The following is a 20,032-nucleotide window of genomic DNA, read 5'->3' as shown; positions in this document are numbered from 1 at the left end:
AGCCAAAACATGTCACACTGGACTCATCAACAATGCATGTCTTTGTATTTGAAGCACTGTGTGGCTGGCAACATGCATCACTGTGTTGACAAACAACTTGAGAGTGCCTGTTTCTTGACTTCTTTGGAGACAAAGGCTTATCTATTATTTACTGCCTTGGCATCCTCAGTTCTCCACCAAGAAGAACCCCAATCTAGTTCAAAAGCAGATTGGGGTATTGGTGAAAACTCATTTCAATTCTCTGTTCCTTTAGTCAAACTTTTGCTATTTGAGAAAGATAACTTAACCTTTTTGAGTCTCAATTTCTTTTAAAGTAAAAAATAGATAGTAATACTGATGTCAAAAGGTTATTGTGAGAATTAGCTGAGGTGATGTATACAACATTCATACATTCTTAACATAGTGCCTGACAGAAGATGGGCATTCAGCAACTATTCATTGAATAAATGTTTTCAGCCATGGATACTCTGTATGAAGAGAAGTATAAGGAGAATCTCCACAGAGAAGCAAATGCTATTAGGTATGAAGTCCAGATGAATTTGTTTTACATACCTGCCTGTCAAGAGACAATCTGGTTCTAATCAAACCAGAAGACAATAAATGGAGAAAAATTCTAGAGCATTGTTTCTTAGATTTTATATGCATAGAAATTACCTGGGGATCTTTTAAGAATGAAGGTTGAGTCTGGATGCGGTGGCTCATGCCTGTAATCCCAGCACTTTGGGAGGCTGAGGCAGGCATATCATGAGGTCAGGAGTTCGAGACCAGCCTGGCCAGTATGGTGAAACCCCTTCTCTGCTAAAAATACAAAAATGAGTCGGGCATGGTGGTGCATGCCTGTAGTCCCAGCTACATGGGAGGCTGAGGCAGGAGAATCGCTTGACCCTGGGAGGTGGAGGTTGCAGTGAGCCAAGATCTCACCACTGCGTTGCAGCCTGGGCAACAGAGTGAGACTCCGTCTCCACAAAAAAACAAAAAAACAAAAAAAAAATTAAGGTTGTGATTCAGTGGGTTGAGTCTGAGAGGCTGCATTTCCAGCAAACTCCAGGGGATGCATGTGCTGCTATCCACTGAATACACTTTTGGGAGGCCCTAGAGCACTTGAATGCATGACAAGAAATACTGTGCTTAGATTTCTATTTGTCTAGACCAACATTCTGTTTCCTAGCACAACTTAAAATTTATGTATTTATTTAACAAAAAATGATTTAGTGCTTCCTACGTGTCAGGCACTATTCTAGGTTCTAAGTATAAAGTAGCAACCAAGACAGATACGGATAACACCCTCATTTAGTCTAGTGGTAGTCAGACAATAAACATATTAACCAATTAATTAAAATAGGTTCTAGTGGTGATTAAAAGTATAATGAAAATAAACTGAAGTGACTGGGAGAGTGTGTATGGTCAATGAAATCTCCTCTAGGCAGGAGAAAATTGAACTGAAACCTGAATGTTGAAAAACAGGATTCTGTGTAAGACCTGAAATTTTCATACAAAGTGAACAGAAAGTGCAAAACTGCTGAGACAACAATGGGCTTCGTTTGCAGGAGGAAAGGGAAAAAAGTCATTATGGCCAGAACATAAAGCTTCAACCTAAATGTGAGACAGTGATCAGAACAGTAAAAAGGGACAAGATCATACCTGGAAGGGTTGGGGATGGTACAGAAATCTTTCTAAAACCATCAGGGAAATCTCAGATGTTGGATCTTAGATGGCTCTTAATAGCTCCACAGAGGATTGAGGGTGGTAGAAGGAGTGATCCTACAGGAAAGTACACCTGGCCAAGCAGAACAAGATGATTGAAAAAGAGCTAAAATAAGACATGGGACACAAACTGGGCGGATGGGGGGCGGGGGGAGTGCGGAAAAAAAGCATAACTTAGAAGAAAGGTCAAAATTGCACATTTCTTTGGTTTACATGACAACAAACAAAAATGCATTACTTACGCTAGGCAAGCTAATCTAATGGCACCCTTGTAGCAAAGTCTGCATTGCCACAGAATAAATATTTTTCTGAATAGAAAAGATTAGGTAACTATTAGAGGATAAATAAAAATATAACTTTTGTTAGCTATAGACTTTAGCCCCAAACTTTTCTTGCTTTCCACAGAATATTGGAAACAAAAGTGAGAGAAGGTAGATGGTACAATAAAAGACAGCAGTGAAGAAAATAAGATATAAGAGAGCACCCCTTGCACTAAGAAAAAGCCTAGTAGAAAAAAGACTCATCGTTATTATGTCAAGTGTAAAATATTAAATGCCTTATGCAATAATGATTTTCATACTCTACCTACGTACCTATATATCTACTATCTGTTTAGTACATTTTTTTAATTGGGATACATGCCAAACCCCAACACCAATAAAAACAAAATTTAAGAGCTCCCACAGATTAGAGTAGCTAAATAAGACTGAATAATAAAATGTTTACTCAATTGCATTTTAATGAGCCTTCTTTACTTACTAGTGAGTAAGTCTAATGATTTAAGGCCTTGCAATGTAATGGCTATTAACACGTAGGTGCATTCCAATTGACTTCTGATTTTTGTCTCATGATTAAAGGCTCTGCAAGCTAGTAGCTATTAACATATTAGAGCATTTCCAATTTACTCTGATTTTCTGTCTTGTTTTTAAAACATATGAATAAAGGAGTGTACATTAAAATGATGCTCCTAACTCCCCAAGTGAGAAACAGCTTGGACTATTTTGTTCAGTAGCCTCTGTAAGGAATGGCAAGGTGAGTCACCCTTTCTCACCTGAATGCCTAATGTGAGGCACACACTTTTTATATATTCACCCAGAATTATGATTATATTCTGTGGCAAAATAGGTTAATTTTTGTTTGATTGTGTGTGATTTCATTCTGTTCTGTTCCATTGACCTCATTAACCACCTATATTAATCAACTAAACCATAGGCTTCAGACTTTTTCTCCTACCCTGTTTTGGTTATTCTGTTGGTTGTTTTTGGCATTTATTAACAGCAACAATGTTTTGTTTCTCATTGGCCTTTTATATATCTCATTTCACGCATTCAGCAAATATTAAATGAGTGTCAATTTTTGGGCCAATCTCTAGAGTGTCAAGGGCAAAGTGAGGGAGTGGAGTGAGATGAGGCTAGGAAGAGAAACACAGCGAGGTCATTTGAGGTCGAGGTCTTGTAAACTTGAAAAATCTGCCCTTTATCTTAAGAGCAACAGGGAACTAATGAAAAATATTAAGCACTGGAGTGACACCACATTACTTCTGCCATTTGTTTGTTTTGTATTGTTTCCCTCCCTCTCCAACTGGGATCACCTTAAGCAGTGACTTTATAATGTTATCCCATCATTTACATTTCCTATCTATTTCCAACTAACGAACAATTTTTTTATGAAAGAAGGTTGCCAATTGTATGAAAATAACTACTCTGAGAGACACGAGAGTTTGTAAATAGACACCTATTATTTGGTTCATGAAAACATATGATAGATGCTATGGATAGAGTCATTATTTGTAAATCATAGCTCATCTCCAAAAAAGAAAGAGGGGACATGCTTTGTTGATGCTCCTTATTACAACTTAAGAGTACAAGTATAAAAATTAGTACTTAATGGGCAGGTATCTGTGGCATAAGAATCGTCTCAGCAATGTGCTTGATATACCCTGATAATGAAAGAAGCCTCATTTAGGGTCATAAGTGTATATGTGTGTATATATATATGCTTGTTCCTGGTGTTCTATTAACATCTGGCTGTAGTAGGCAATCCCTCTTTTGGCTACGTTTTTTTAAGTAAGAGCAAAAGAAAGATAATGTAACTTATCTGGGTTCCCATCTGGTTTAAATTGCTCATTTTACATTAATTTAACAATAATAGCTGTTGGTGGTCATGTTTTCCCCAGGAGAAGAAGTTGACAGACAGCTGTGCAGAGATGCCATCTTCCCCATCCCTGTGGCCTGTGATGCCCCGTGCCCGAAAGACTGTGTGCTCAGCACATGGTCTACGTGGTCCTCCTGCTCACACACCTGCTCAGGGAAAACCACAGAAGGGAAACAGATACGAGCACGATCCATTCTGGCCTATGCGGGTGAAGAAGGTGAGTCACCAGCTTCAGACGCCACCTAGGTTCGTTTCAAAAGTTAGTGTGCATCTTTTTTGTGTAGCCTGGAAAAGATGATATTCTATGAAAATCAACAACCAGAAATTCAGCCATCCAAGGTTTAATATCTGTTGATGTGTTGAGCAATTTGATTCTGTCCCCCAAAATTAATCTTGAAAATGGATCTCTAACAAAGGAGGAAAGACTTTTTAAAAGTGAACTCATTTTGCTTTTTCCCACCCTTCCAGTCATTAGAGTTCTTTGTAAACCAAAGTGTTAGGCCTTTAAAAAGGTCTGAAAATGGCTCCCAAAATTTCAGATGTTTCATTGTTTTTTTCTGAATTTCAGAAGTCAGTTTTATCCTTTGAAAATCATATTCTACCTTCTCATAAATAAGTATATATATCCAATAATAAAGTTTATTTAAAATCACAAAAATAGCTACTGTTCGACCAAAAATTGCAATTTTCAGTTTCTTTGAGTTTCTTGAACATAGGCTCTGAGATCCAGAAATCTCATATGTAAATTTTGTTCATTTTTAAAATATGTTGCTCCTAAATCTCTTCACCCTATAGGGTGAATAAAGCATGTTTGTCACATATTCAGACCTCACTTGCAAGCTTTATTGCCAAGAAATACAAGGCTCTTGGTAATTGTCTCTCAAGATGATATCCAAATGCTAATTTGGCTTCTGTGTGACTGGGTAATATAATGTCATACTTAATCTTGTCTCTCTGAAAAATAACACAAGAGTGAGAAAAGCATAAAAGTAAATCAAGTTTGTTCACATTAAGGCATGTTCTTTCTCAAGAATATAAGTGTGTGTTATTTAAACATTATCAAGCTAAATGACTCTTTGTTCACATTTAGCACTGATAAATAATTATTTCTATTTGTAATAAGCATAACATTTTATGTTTTCCCCAAATTATCGATTTGGGGGGAGTTTTGTGTTGCCTATACTTTTTCTATTTTTCTGTTTATGAAGTATTTTAGTGATAGAAACATAGTGTTCCTAGTCAAATTTGCTATCTGTGTGTGTAACAACTATGCATGCCTATAATTACCTTGGCCTTTGCACATGAGTGTTACATGAGTAAAACATTTTACACACAAAAAAGCCAACCTGTGTGAAATTTTGGAATTTTCTTTATAGTGTTCAAAAACTTTTTCCTACCACCTTAATATATATTTAACTCTTTGCTCCAAAAAAAAGTTTATCTATTGAAAAATAGAACCTTTTACAAAGAAAATTATATTTCTTGTGTTGTCAAACAATGACTCTAACCTTGTGAAGATTGTATGCAGGCTTTAAACTCTATCAGCTCAGATTATGCCTTGGGCTTCATTAAAATTAGATCTGTGGTCACCCTGCTTCCTGTAAATTCATTATACTCTGCAGACACTTGCTGTGTGAGTATTAATGAATGACTTTTCACCCCCCCCCCCCCCGAGTCACATGGCAAGGATTTTGCCATGCTTGCAGAACTCACCAGATCATTATTCCTGTAGACATGATGCTTCACATGGAAAGGTCATGAAATGTTTTAAAGGCAGAAATTTGTGATTGCTCTTTGATATGTATCATCCACTGAGTTTGAAAGGGTAGGGCTTCAATAATTTTTAATTAAGTTTAGTGGTTGCATTATAAGCAAGTCATGCTGGGAAGTTATAGATGTTTATATAGTAAATCATAAGGGCATTAATTCAAAACAATATAGTTTTGTTTTAATTGACATGTAATAATTGTATATATAGGGTGCAGTGTGATGTATCAATATATGGACAAATTATGTAATAATCAAATCAAGGTAATTAGCATATCTATCACCTCAGACATTTATCATTTCTTTTAGCAAGGGCATAGAGAATCCTCTCTTCCAGCTATTTTGAAATATATAATACATTATTGTAAAACATAATTTTAAATGGAAGCCATAAAAGAAACTCTGTCAATGCTATTTGTCTCTGCTGCTATTTACCTCTGTTAATAACATTTATAAAAGCTGGTATAATTATATGAAATTTATACTTCAAAGCCTATTTATTTAGTACCTATTATTTGTTGGACACTGAAACATGTTTTATGAGAAATTTGTACTTCAAAGCCTACTTAGTACCTATTATTTGTTGGACACTGAAACACATTTTCTCTTACTCAAAATAAATATTTCCTAATTCTGAACTATTTTTAATGATTTAGGAACAGCATCTGCAGGAAGTTTTAAAATATGTTTCTCTGCCACTTAGATAATCCTTTGTAATTCTACACAAAAGTCGGTCTTTCCATTATTCTTCAAGAATTAGTGCTTTGTGTCATAAATATTCTTAAATTTCTGTGGATCAGACACTGATTGTGATAACTTTAAAGGAAAGTGCCACATTTGAGAAATGATATATGAAGTGTTTAAACAAGAAATTATATGATTTTCTAGGGAAATAACATACAGGACAAGACTATGTGAAAAGTAGATCTGGATTAATGAAATAAATGCTCCAACCTATACTTTCATTTACCTTAATCAGAATGCCACCATTAAACAATACTGAAGGCTAGATAACTCCTTGTAATTAATAAGGATAGACTAGGTTGTGCTTCAGTAATGGACAGCCCAGACATTCAGGAGCTTAAAGAACAAAGCTTTATTTACTTCTTCCTCATGGAAATTTAGCTACAGTTTTGGGTAACTCTCCAGGGCAATTTGTCCTTCATGAAAGGTCACAATATTGCATCACCATATGAAGACCTGGTTCCACAATCTTCATGTGCCAGAGGAAGAAAATACTTGGAGAATCTATCTGTCGATTTTAAGCATCAGCAAGTAAATTCTCCCATCTAAGAGTGATTTATGTCATTTCTCACGTTTCATTGTTAATGTAAGTTGTATAACTATGCCTAACTTCAAGGAGAATGAGGGAAATATAATCCTATTGTGTGCTAAAATGAGAGGAGTATTGACTAGTACTCTTACCCCTGATTTACTCAGTGTTCTTATTGTGTATCAGTGTGTATATATATGTATGTATGTATGTATCTATCTATCGACAGATATATCTGTCGATAGATATATCTGTCGATAGATATATCTGTCGATAGATGATAAATAACTATTCCACATGGCCCCAATCCAATAGATAAAACAGGGCTCTCCATTGTGAAAATGTTAGGATTAATTATTTTTGTTCCTCTTAAATGAATGACAGAATGATAGAATGGCACTTTCTCTTCCTCATACTGCACTTCTTTTCTTTCTTTTTCTTTTGCTTTTGCTTTTCCTTTTCCTTTCCTTCACTTCCTTTTATTTCTAGGCTCTTTTTCTCCTTTCCTGAACAATTCTATCCAAAAAGCCATTTGGTAAAGCCAAGCAGCTGGGCATCTGTGCCAGCAGATAGGAGGTCTGTTGGTGATCTAGAGTGGGTTGTCAGAGCCCAACTGGTTGAGGAGCAACCAAAGTGGGAAAAGAGGTGGCCTGGCATGCATTTTCAGAGCCACTGAGCAGGGTGAAGGACAGGGGGCACATGGGTTGTATGAGAGGATAGAAGAGTGACTCAACACTGGATGTCAGAGCATAGCTGGGTCAAGAGAGAATTCCAGCACCAAGGTGGCCAGCCCAGTGTGGGGTGTCACAGCCAGACACAGTTGAGGAGTGTTTCTGTCATGTGGGTGGCCTCATGTAGGATGTCAGATCATGAGCAGAGTAATGAAGATATCTTGTGGGTATAGCAATGGAGATGACAATGGGTAATGGAGTGTGAAGTGAGAGGGAATTGACAAAATAAGTACATGTATTTAACATAGTAAGAGTTGGTTTTTTTATTGCTGGAGAAGAGAGTTGCAAATATGTTAGGAAAGAAAACTGGTACACTCTGTGGTACAGCATTGGAATTGGATGTTATTAATTTATTTGAATTCATGGTGTTCAATTTGTAAAGATAAATATAGAATAAACATCAATGTAAGTGTGCAAATATAAATATGTACATATTATATACATATATACATATGCTAGTCCCATTCACTGAAAAGACCTGAGAGCAGCAAGACCTCAACAGAAGTAAGTAGCTGCAGCAGTCAGATCTTGGTTTCTAATACTATTGTCTAACAAAAGGAACAAGGGAAACTTTGAGAAATGGCTGATTCCACAGCCGCAATAGAAGAAGTACAAGATGGGCCAGGAGGATCTTGTGGTAGAAAGTAAAGAGAATTGTCAAAAGGCCACAGAAGCCAACTTGAATGTTCTCCCACTGACCACATTTCAAACAATTTTAATAACAAAATAATAATACCAACAGACCATTAAATAGGAAACCATGGATCCACATATTATATAAATAAATAAAGGAATAAATTCAATCTCATTAAAAGCATTGTAGTTATATAGTCTCAAATATTTCCCTAATAGAGAAGTCTGACAGACACCCCCTTAATCTGGTGACAAAAGTTAGCATTATCAATAATGAAGCAAACCAAAATCTTGTGTCCTCAGTATGATATAATGAGAATACGATATCATTTCTGCAATAACTCTATCAAAGATGCGTATATAGAATCTAGTCATGAGGAAACATCAGATAAACTCTAATTGGAAGACATTGTACAAAATAATCTTTAATCTTCCAAAGTGTCTAAGCCATGAAAATGAAGAAACAATTGAAAAACTGTTCAAGATTTAAGGAGACTAACAAAGTGTGACATCTAAATGTAATGCTTGATTCTGAACTAAATCATCTTGCTGTAAAGGACATTTTGGGACAGTTGGCAAACTTGAATGCGGTCTGAGGATTCAATGGTAATAACTTATCTGTTTATATTCTGATTTTTGGATTTTGAATATTTAATTGCTTATGTATAGGAGAATGCTCTTGATCATAGGAAGTACACACTAACATACTTAGGGTGATGGATATCGTTTCATCTTTTTCCAAGTGGTCCAGGAAAAGAAAAGTATTTATAACATACTTTTAATTTCACTGTAATTTTGAAATTGGTTCAAAATTAAACATGAAAATGAATTTGTATATAATCGCTTTCTACACTACTTTTTTTTTTTTTTTTTTTTTTTCTCTCTCTCTGAGACAGAGTCTTTCTCTGTTGACCAGGCTGTAGTGCAGTGGCCCGATCTTGGCTCACTGCAACCTCCACCTCCCAGGCTCAAGCGATTCTCCTGCCTCAGCCTCCTGAATAGCTGGGATTACAGGAGCACCACCATGCCTGACTAACTTTTTGTATTTTAGTAGAGACAAGGTTTCACCATGCTGCCCAGAATGGTCCCAAACTCCTGAGCTCAGGCAATCTGCCCACCTTGGCCCCCTAAAGTGCTGGAAGTACAGGCACGAGCCACTGTACCTGGTGCTTTCTACACAATCTTGAGTAACATTACATAACCTATTATCAATACACAAAAATTGTCATAAAATGCTAATTATTGAAATGTCATTTGGAAACCAAATCACAAGTACTGGCAACTGGTGATAGTTAATGTACTGGAGGAGGTAAAATTAGTTCTTTACACTTAAAAAAATGGTGTGTGTGTGTGTGTGTGTGTGTGTGTGTGTGTGTATCTTCCAGAGGCTTGACCTCTGGTTAAATAAAAGTGATTCACTTTTTAATATTCTTGCCTTAACGGATAAATATTGTATAAACTGTAGGAGTTGTCTCAAAAAATATTTTAAAGTTATGTTAGGAAATTCTAAAGGGAGGCAACCTTTTAATACTTAAGCCTGGCATATTTTTAATATAAATAGTTGAATTTGAACAAAAAGTTAAAAATTAATGTTAGACTTTTAGCTTTATCAATTTTTTGAACCTGTATTGTAGATCCTAACAAGTTTCATTTAAAAAGGAAAAGGTTATTTTTTAAATGGTTCCCACTGGGTATAACAATTTGTTAATTCTCATGATATAGTTAATTATTCTTACAGAGCAAAAAAAAAAAAAAGGAAAGTATTTATTTTTGTTAAGTTCAATATGACCTGATAGAACTTCATCAACCAAATATTAATGTCTTTGCACCTGTCTTATACAAGCAGAGAATAGATGCAGATGGAAATAAATTATGTCATTTTTTTCTCAAATAATTATCTTCAGAAGTCATATTTTACAATGCAAAACATTGAGAAGAATATTTTTATTTAACTTGTTCAATTTTTACAGCTAAATGATTTTAATTATAGTAACCAGGTAGTACCCATATTCCCTAGAAAAATTTGAAGAACGCAGGATTCATTACATGTATGCATATATATGTTATATATGTATATATACATATATACATGTATATATACATATATGTTATATATATACTTATAACCCTGATTTCTAAGTAAATACCATCACTTCCCCATTCTCCCACTATTGACCTTGAAAAGAGAGTTCTGCTTCAATCTGTCACTACTTGACCACCACACAGGACTTACGCAGGACTTATGCAGGACTTATGCAGGCTTCACGGTGGACAGTCTTCTGCCTGTTTCTGCAAAGAAAAACTGGGAGGTAGGGCTGTGCTGCCACAGAATCTCCTGAAGTACCCCACAGCTAATGCTGTTCCAATTCAATACCCCCAAAGCATATCCTTGCCAATGCACTTTTCACCCAGCAGTGGTCTGCTGTCAAAGGAATTCAGGCTACAATAGCAGGAAAAGTTAGAAGCACCTTAAAAGTATAATTTATAGTATTATGATAATAGTACTCTTCACACTAATAGCTTCTTTATAACATAAGCCCAGTCTACTTTCTTATTCTTGTTGCCAATTACTTTCTGATGTGAACTCTACACTCCAATTGACTATGTCAATATTGTTAATTGCCAAGGTCACACATGCCTGCATGCCTTTGCTTCCGTTTATTTATTTTTCTACTTAGATACTATTCTCTTTTCCTTCTGTCCCTTCCCAGAATTCTGCTTGTTGAAATCCTACTCCTTCAAAATTTTTCTCAGTGCGTCTTTTAATCTGAGGCATTCTTCAGACTCCAAAAAGTAGTGAAATTGTACTCCTTGAATCCCAGTTATACTAAATACTGCACAATATAATTATTTCATTCTATCTAGAATTATACTCATTTGTATCCTTATCTCCCCTACTACTTTTCCCCACTACATTATGAGATCCTTGAGTGTAGCAGAAACTATTTTTAATCCCTGTAGGTATCCCCTGAAGCATCTCACATAAATATTGCGTGTATTTAATTATTGTTTTAAACAAGATTCTTTTTTAAAAATTTATCATCTGAATTGTGAGGACATAAATGCCAGAACCAGAAACATCATAGCTCTATTCAAATGCCTCCTAACAAAGCTTTTATGAACTTGATGTGGGGAAGAAGAGTCACTTTTTACTTCTAAGAAGTTTCACATAATAGCTGGTATTTTTATATAACCACAGGAGTTTATTTACTTAGCAGAATTTTATCAAAGTCTTATAACATTATTCCGTTTGATGGAATAATAGAAAATCTAAATAGTGGTATTAGTATGAAACATATTTTTGATGTAAGAGGATTTTTTAAATTATGACTAATTTTGTCATAGGTCACATTTTATCATTTCCCCAATACTATGGAAATATCCCCAGAAGTCTGGAATTACATCTTTCTGCAAATAGATAAATTCAATATTATACCTATCAATTTTTCTGCCATAAAATTATCCCCCAAACAACATGATGCTCCTGCAATGACTAATTACTACAAACCATACTTTCAAAATCGCCATCTTCTTTTTATAATTAAGACCACCTTGGGGCTTATCTGTGCAAGTATCCTGACATCAGACCAAAACTGCTGATGTATCTTTAATGTGTATTGGGGCAAGAAAATAAATAACCTTTATGTCTGTAAGCTTAACCACTATCTCGCAGTTCCTCAACACTTTATGCTGATGTTGTAGAAGTTTTTTTCATAGCATTTTATTTCAAAGCCAACCAGTCAATTCCAATGTCAAAAACAATTTGAAGTTTTAAGATCACATTTTAAACAGCATACTTAATAATCACAGAGAAAATAAGGTAAATCAAGAAGCATATTCTTTGTGCAAGATCAGTACTTTTACTATTAAATATAAAGAAATTATTAAAATAACTATATGTAAATATATATGTATATTATGTCTGTAATTAGCTTGTCTAAGAGTTAAGATTGGATAAATCTAGCACTTTGAAGAATGGGTAATAGGAGGCTTATTTATTCTCCCCAGCCCAATTAGTATGTTTTACGATTCATTTCTTTTTTTTTTTTTTTTTTTTTTTGAGACGGAGTCTCGCTCTGTCACCCAGGCTGGAGTGCAGTGGTGTGATCTCGGCTCACTGCAAGCTCCGCCTCCCGGGTTCACGCCATTCTCCTGCCTCAGCCTCCTGAGTAGCTGGGACTACAGGTGCCCGCCACCATGCCCGACTAATTTTTTTGTATTTTTAGTAGAGACGGGGTTTCACCACGTTGGCCAGAATGGTCTCGAACTCCTGACCTCGTGATCCACCTGCCTCGGCCTCCCAAAGTGCTGGGATTACAGGCTTGAGCCACCGCGCCCAGCCGATTCATTTCTATTCAAATCCTAAACTTCTTTGTGGAGGCTTCCAGGGTCACAGAGCTGTATGACGGAAGATAGGATATGAACTGTGACAGAGTTTCCACCATCACGAAGCAGAGAACATTAATGAAATGCCGTTTAATGCAGGTTATTCTGATGTTGAGTCTATGTTCAACACTGCATAAATGATTCTAAATTGCAGTTGAGTTCTCACATAAACTTTCTACTGATTTATTTGCTGAATAAAGGGATGTCTTTAATCATAAGGGAAGTGATACTGGAAGATCAGCTCAGGGTGTGGCCCGTGGCTTTACCTTTGATTTTTATTCAAATCTCACATCTTGAGCCATCTTCCATGTTAGGGTCGCTAGCTACTGAATTGCCTTTTCTTATTCACTTTTAACTTTTCGAACCCTGCTTTTCTAAAATCTAAAGCCCACCTCTTATTATATTCAACATTTCCTCTATTTACTCTATTGCAAATATTTATAATGAGCACTCTGGGTTCCCACCATTCCGCATTTCCAACCAGTTCTTTTATATTCTAAGATGAAGTCCAGAGGCTGCATAAGTTCCAATAGACCAAACAGTCAGTAAGGTGAGCAATAAATTCTTCTAATACCCTGCTTTTAACAACATAAGAATTTTTGTTTTCATAATTGTCATCAGAAATAGCACAGAGTCAACTAATTGGCCTCCATAAATTCCTCATTGTTACTATGGTCACATCGTTTAAGCTGTTTGGGTTCATCCATTTAATAATTTTTAGCCCATAGAACAGTTGTGAATGTAAAATAAAATGCCACCTACAAAGTACTTATAATGGGGCTACCACAGTTTTTAAAAGTGCAGAATAACTCTTATACCATATGCTATTGATTACAAGATGCATCTGTTTTACCCTTTAACATCTCTGGAATAATTGCTTCTCACATTGGATGCTTTTTAAAACCTCTGGGGCCAAGCAACAGTTATGGCATAGTCGTCATTGCTTGTACATGTGAACTTTGTTGTTATTCCTGATGGAGCAATTCCATGATGCTTCTGCAAAAAAACAGACAAACAAAAACTTCTAGGACCATTTGAGGAAAGAAAATAAATCCCAGTTGCTTGCTTAAAACTTTCATTGACACCTTCTGGGGCAATTAAAAATGCTACAACATCAAAACTTAGAGATGAGTATCAGCATCCTGGAAGAAAATTCTGGAGACAAAAGGGGAGAATGCTTTTTTGAGAAACCCTGCATCATCGGCACTTTTGACATCACAGAAGCTGATACTCGATAGGAGGACAACGCAGGCTTCAGTGGGTGTGAATTAAAACTTGACTTGAAAGATTTGGATTCTGAACGTAAATAACTTTTAGAAATACCTTTCCCTTTATGTAAAAGAGCAATATTTAAAACTAACTCATAAAAAGCTATTTCAATAAGCATACAATATAAATTAGAGTTGATCAGAAAGCATTATATCATAGTTTAATTTGCAGCCGTTTCTTTTTCTTTGGGACATGTAAAATGATGGTGCATTGCACAGTCAATACAACTTGAAGAAATGCGATATTATTGTTATTCAGTGACCTTCCCAGTAATACTCTGGAGCATCATAAAATATCATTCATTGTTAATATCCCTGTTTCTAATCACCCTAAAACCTAATTCATTAAATAAAGCAGCATTTCAAAAACTGTAACTAAGACTTGCAACTTGGGCAATAACATTTGAAAATACACTTCATTTTCTCCATCCACAAAGTCTCAATACCCATGTTTCTCCTGGTCAGCAATGACATGGGCCTTGTTTGTACATCATTTTCACTTTCTCTGGAGGGCAACAGCCTCTTTCTTTAAGGTCTTCCATAGACCCCTAAAGCAAGTATCATGTAACTACAGGGTATATATTTTAAGCCAGACCATGCCAACCGAGGTAAGAATAACATGTAATTTGCTTCCCTAGCAGTGCAGCTGTGTGCTAAATAAGTGGCAGATACTGTTGTTGTCAGCCATGTTAATTCCAAAGAACAGAGTATGGTAAGGTTCCTGTTGGCACCGTATCTAATTTGCTATCATTGTCCATGTTTTTAGGTGGAATTCGCTGTCCAAATAGCAGTGCTTTGCAAGAAGTACGAAGCTGTAATGAGCATCCTTGCACAGTGTACCACTGGCAAACTGGTCCCTGGGGCCAGTGCATTGAGGACACCTCAGTATCGTCCTTCAACACAACTACGACTTGGAATGGGGAGGCCTCCTGCTCTGTCGGCATGCAGACAAGAAAAGTCATCTGTGTGCGAGTCAATGTGGGCCAAGTGGGACCCAAAAAGTAAGAGCTTTAGAATGACAACAGTAAATCGTGTAGCCACCTGTGCAGAGGATTGGCTCAGGCTTCACTGGCTTCATGAAATGGAACATTTTGATGCTTGTCATACCTGTCCTCAAGAGTAAGATTTGTTTGTTTTGAAAGTCAGCCACTGATAAAGCTATAACCACTTTGAGTTTTATACTGGGGAACCATAAATTCTGTAGAAATCTTTCTATCTGGTGCCTACTCTCTGTTTTATAGTAGCACTTTCTGCTTTTATTAAGCTAGTGAGGCAATGAAAGAAGTGCTTGCCGTAAGCCTGGCTGATCAATAATGACAGTGTACTAAGTCCTGGCAGTGTAGGTCATCCATGACCTCCTATATACCCGTAGGCTACGGAGGCTGCCCAATCTAGTTTAATTGGGTAGAAGCCTTGTATGATCTGCCTTTCATTTCCCCTAGAAAACACTATATCAAAAATACCGAAGCATACTTACTGCGTCTTTCAATGGTTAGAGTAAAAACCATTTACTTCCAAGAGGGAGCCTTGGGATAGGATGAGTGTTATTATAAGTAGAAAAACTATCATTTTCTCAGGGTGCTTATGAGTGCTATAATAACAAGGCAAGCACTTTGCTGGAGGGGAGAACAAAGAACCAGAGAGTCGACATATTATATGTGCCTTGTGAGAAGTATAAACAAAAATAATGGCATAACTGAGCTAATCAATTCATAGAGAAAATTAATAAATCAACTCTAAAAAATTGAGAGGGAAAAGCTTTATGTTTCAAAACTTAACATACTTTTTAAAAATTCAAATCACCTTAGCCATGTAAGATATGAAATGATAAATGAGTCAATTTTTTGCATGGGTTTAAAAGTGGCCTCATATTTACTAAATACTCAGCCAAGTGGTTAAATATTGTGTGTAATCTTCAGCATGCTACCTAACTTATTCTGGCCAACAGTTTTTGCAGTCTGTTGAAAGGATTTAATGAAACATGTAATAGTAATCTAAGCACTCAATAAATGTTAGAAATTGGTCTTTTTCTTAAGAATTTCAGCTACTCCTTAGTGTTCCAAGAAAATGAAAATAATGTCTCTGATGCATGAAAAACTCCAGGGAAACAAATATGAATCCCATTATGAGATGTTTGTATCTGGCCAGGGTTCCAGACATTAGGGATATTTTGCCCCACAATTTATTTTTTTATATTGCTTGAAATTAGGAAACACAGCAGACATGCCAATGAGATTTGAATAAATTGAAAGACTATTTCACATGTTTAATAAGTAACCTCAAACCAATATTTTAATAGAAATTTTGCTAAAGCTGTGATGAATCTAACTCAGGAAATTAATGTACAGTGTATTAAAATTCAAAAGTGGTAACAGCAAGAGCAGATGTCCCAAGTCCTGGAGGATTCTGACTCTTGCTGCGTCAAGAACAAAGGTAGAAATATTCACTACGCAGGCACGGGACCAACCTGTTGTGGCGCAGGATGAGGGTTATTGTGCTGAGCTTCTACCAGTGAGCTCATTCTGTTCCTGTCCCACGGTTAATCACCTTTCAAATGTTGCTGTTTTGACATTTTCCTCACTTACGTAAGCTACAAAATATTTTTCCTGAGTAATGGATGTACATATGTACACGCCTATATGTGAAAGAGCCTGCTGGATTAACAGCATTAAATCAGTAGGAAGGGTATCGTGAAGCCCCATGTCATACTACCACAATAATTCATTAAAATTTTGCTTCACCCTTGCAGCCTTCATTCAATGACTTATGTGCATCTATAGACTTGTTAAATCAAATGGATGTACTTTACCTCTAAAATTCTAGAAAATCAAGCAAATACTGTGAATTCAAAAGAAAATATTATTGCCTTTCTCCCTACATGCTAGGTTAAATTCAGTGAATTCTTTCTAATACTAGGTATATGAACCAAAAAATGCAAATTGAAAATTTGTTTTAAACTCTTAATAAAACAGATTACTGTGCAATGGTAAAATCAATGTTATTGATCTTATCTGTCCTCCCGGTAACAAACTTCAGTTCCTATCACATCTGTTTAATTTGACCTTGAATAAGATTTGGGGGGAAATCAATTTCTTGATTTAAACCACAAACACTAAATACAAACAGTACAAAGGATAAAAGAAGCATGTTGACTGAACCAATTGCCTTGCCAAAGGAAGTCCAAATTCATTTCATTGGATGTAATTTAGGCTGTATAATTTATCTTTGTGTGTTCATTTAACAACTTTGTTGTTTGTAATTTTGTTCTCCACAGTTAGCCAAGTATCTTGCTGTGACTATTTCTCAACTAAAACAGAATATTTGGAGGTTGTCAGTGATAACATTGTAAATTTCATTGATTTATTCAGGGCTAATATCTGAGGAGCATGCAACTGAGTAATGCTCTCTCATTGTTAAAGTTATAAAATTGCCTTATTGAACAAAAGTGCTGACAATAATAATTACTGACCAATAATTTCATAGTTCCAAAAGAATTAACTGAATTATATGTGGAGTTTTGCCATATAATGTTTCCTGGTTAAGAATGCAGGTTAAATTGTAGTTCTACTGATTTATAATCTAACGTGTAATAATAAATTTGCTTCTGTGATTCAAATCTAAATTTATTTGTTGTCCATGACTTTGAATAGTCATAGAAATTAGGAAAATTCCAGCGCAAGATAAATCAAAAAGATTATTTTTGAAATGTTGCATCCTTAAATATTTTAAAATTCACTTCCAAATAAACACTGGGGTTTTAAAGTAAGAGAGGAGAGCATGGATCTATATAATTGAATAAAGCATAGTATTTATGTATGAAGAAGAAAATTTACATAAATACTTATAATACAAGATATGTCAAAAATGAAGTATCAGCAAAATACTATAAAGAAATTATGGGAAATAGATTAATGATGTTGACTTTTTTCACTCGTAGTTCACTTCTGAAAACCTGATTAACTTACTTGACAAAAGACACACTTGAGCTACAAAATATTTGAATTCTCTTATATAGAGTATTTTAAAATCCTATTTCCCACTGATTTGCCAATTTATTTTAGCAAGAACTATACTAGTTGTTTAGATTATTTTTTCATTGCCTGTTAGCTTACATGGCAGGGATTTATATGACTTCAAAAGAGAATTGCTTAGGAATCAGAATAAGTTATTTGTTGCTTTTAATTATATGAATGATATTATTATATTTTACTTTTCTAAGCTACATCTTTTTCTAGTGTTAAGGCTCATTATCAGCATTTGACCTCTAGCAATAGTAGCATCAGATTGTGAAAATGCAGAGAAGAATTGGGAAATTTAAAAATTATTACTTCTCAGCCTTTTAGCTAAGCTCAAGTGTAAAAAATTATATGCTAAGTGTATTTTGAATAAGACAGTATATTTAAAACCTATACATCAGCTTCCTATTATCTCTTAAGAAGTGAAAGCTTATATGAAGTTAGACATTTCAGTGTTCTTCATCCTTATCTTTCTCTTGTGTTCCCAATAAATAATATATTTTTGCTGTTATTTTGAAAATAGTAGTTAATTTTACTATAATTTATGTCAAAAATACAGTATTGTATTTTTCTTTAAACTACTGATTTACTATCTTTATTTATCTTCACTGTTTTTGTTCCAAAAAAGATATTGTAGTTTATAAAAACATAAAAAAGATTAAATCCCATCATTTAAAACTAGGGACTAATGGAAAAGAAAACACAAATAGGTGCACTAAATAAAAGCAGGAATAAAGCAAAAACGGCTTATCAGATTGATTTATACAGTTTTATTATCTTAATTATTATTAAATATATAGTTCTTAATACACTATTGTGTTTTGAGCATGTACTGTGTAAGGAACATACTCCACTATAAATTTATTTTATACAATACATATTTTGTAAAAATAAAGTGTAGAATAACCTGGAAACTTATAATAGGCAAAAGGCCTAGTCATACAAATATGTATCATAGAATTAGATCCTTAAATTCATAATTTAAATTTTCACAAAATTTTTCTTAAAACACATTAGAATATAAATACTTATTAATGGAGAGATTATAAGAAGATAAGGTATAAGTGTTATATTTGTTTCTAAATAGCATTATTGCTATTAGTAAATCTGCACATCTTTCCTTGAGAGGCTTTATTGAGGTCCGGTTTGAAACAATCAATTTAGTTGTATAGTTCTTGCCTGTAGCAGAAAGAAAGACTCCTGGAAGTTAAATAATACAGATGAGTGACTTGTTTTGCAATTTTACCGGTGAAAATTCTAGAGAAATTAAATTATCTGATTTTCTGCTTTACTATTGAAGCCTAATAATTCCCCTTTGCCTTTCTAGATGTCCTGAAAGCCTTCGACCTGAAACTGTAAGGCCTTGTCTGCTTCCTTGTAAGAAGGACTGTATTGTGACCCCATATAGTGACTGGACATCATGCCCCTCTTCGTGTAAAGAAGGTATGGTCTGCAGAGTTAGGAAGGCTGTTCACCTAGAAAACCTCCTCGGTAGACTTCTGAGGTCTTCTGGCCTAGCAATGTTTGTGAGTTTTGCACAGGGCTATGTAAACCTGATTTGACATGCATGCCATAAATTGTTAGTTTCCCTCTAGGAAATAACATAGCTTTAGAATACCAGACAAGTGAGGTTTATGCCAAAACCTGGCTTGAAATTTTATGATATAGATTAAAGTGAAGGATTCTAAATCTTATTGTATTAATAGTGTTTACTTTCACATTAGTTCTGAAGGAATATATCGTGGTATATGTATTTCAAAATGATATACAGTGCTTTTATCAGTACACATGGCTTTCATCCTACTTAATGGCAAAAAATAACATGGGACCAGAATTGCTACAGATTCAATTATGCAGCCCCAAGAATAGGAATAAAAGAAAGAGAAAAATGGCCAAATTGTTTCTCTGCCAGCATGTAATGTGTCATGAGGAATTTATGAATATTTATTCCCAGTTTGGCTTAGTTTTGCTTTTATTACTTACAGACAAAGACTCGTTAGTATCAAGCCAAATACTTTGATAATTCTTTCTTTACCCTCTAGGACAGGGTCTTTTCTCATTGCTGATGAGAAAGGTATCAACGTCCTCCAAGTGACTTAT

At 35.1% G+C, this 20,032-nt stretch overlaps 1 protein-coding gene across 1 annotated transcript in view; it reads left to right on the top strand.

Annotated features, from left to right (window-relative positions):
• Positions 1-20,032, top strand: part of THSD7A (thrombospondin type 1 domain containing 7A) — a 475,175-nt gene that overhangs the window by 350,267 nt on the left and 104,876 nt on the right. Inside the window, exons 7-9 of the mRNA XM_527669.7 lie at positions 3,881-4,075; positions 14,683-14,917; positions 19,260-19,375. Of these exons, the coding sequence (XP_527669.5) occupies positions 3,881-4,075; positions 14,683-14,917; positions 19,260-19,375 (546 nt within the window). The remainder of the gene's footprint in view (positions 1-3,880; positions 4,076-14,682; positions 14,918-19,259; positions 19,376-20,032) is intronic.

The sequence above is a fragment of the Pan troglodytes genome, chromosome 6 (assembly GCF_028858775.2).
Source record: "Pan troglodytes isolate AG18354 chromosome 6, NHGRI_mPanTro3-v2.0_pri, whole genome shotgun sequence".
Classification (NCBI taxonomy): domain Eukaryota; kingdom Metazoa; phylum Chordata; class Mammalia; order Primates; family Hominidae; genus Pan; species Pan troglodytes.
The sequence above is the reverse complement of the archived record's forward strand: the minus strand, read 5'-3'. Positions and strand labels throughout refer to the sequence as shown.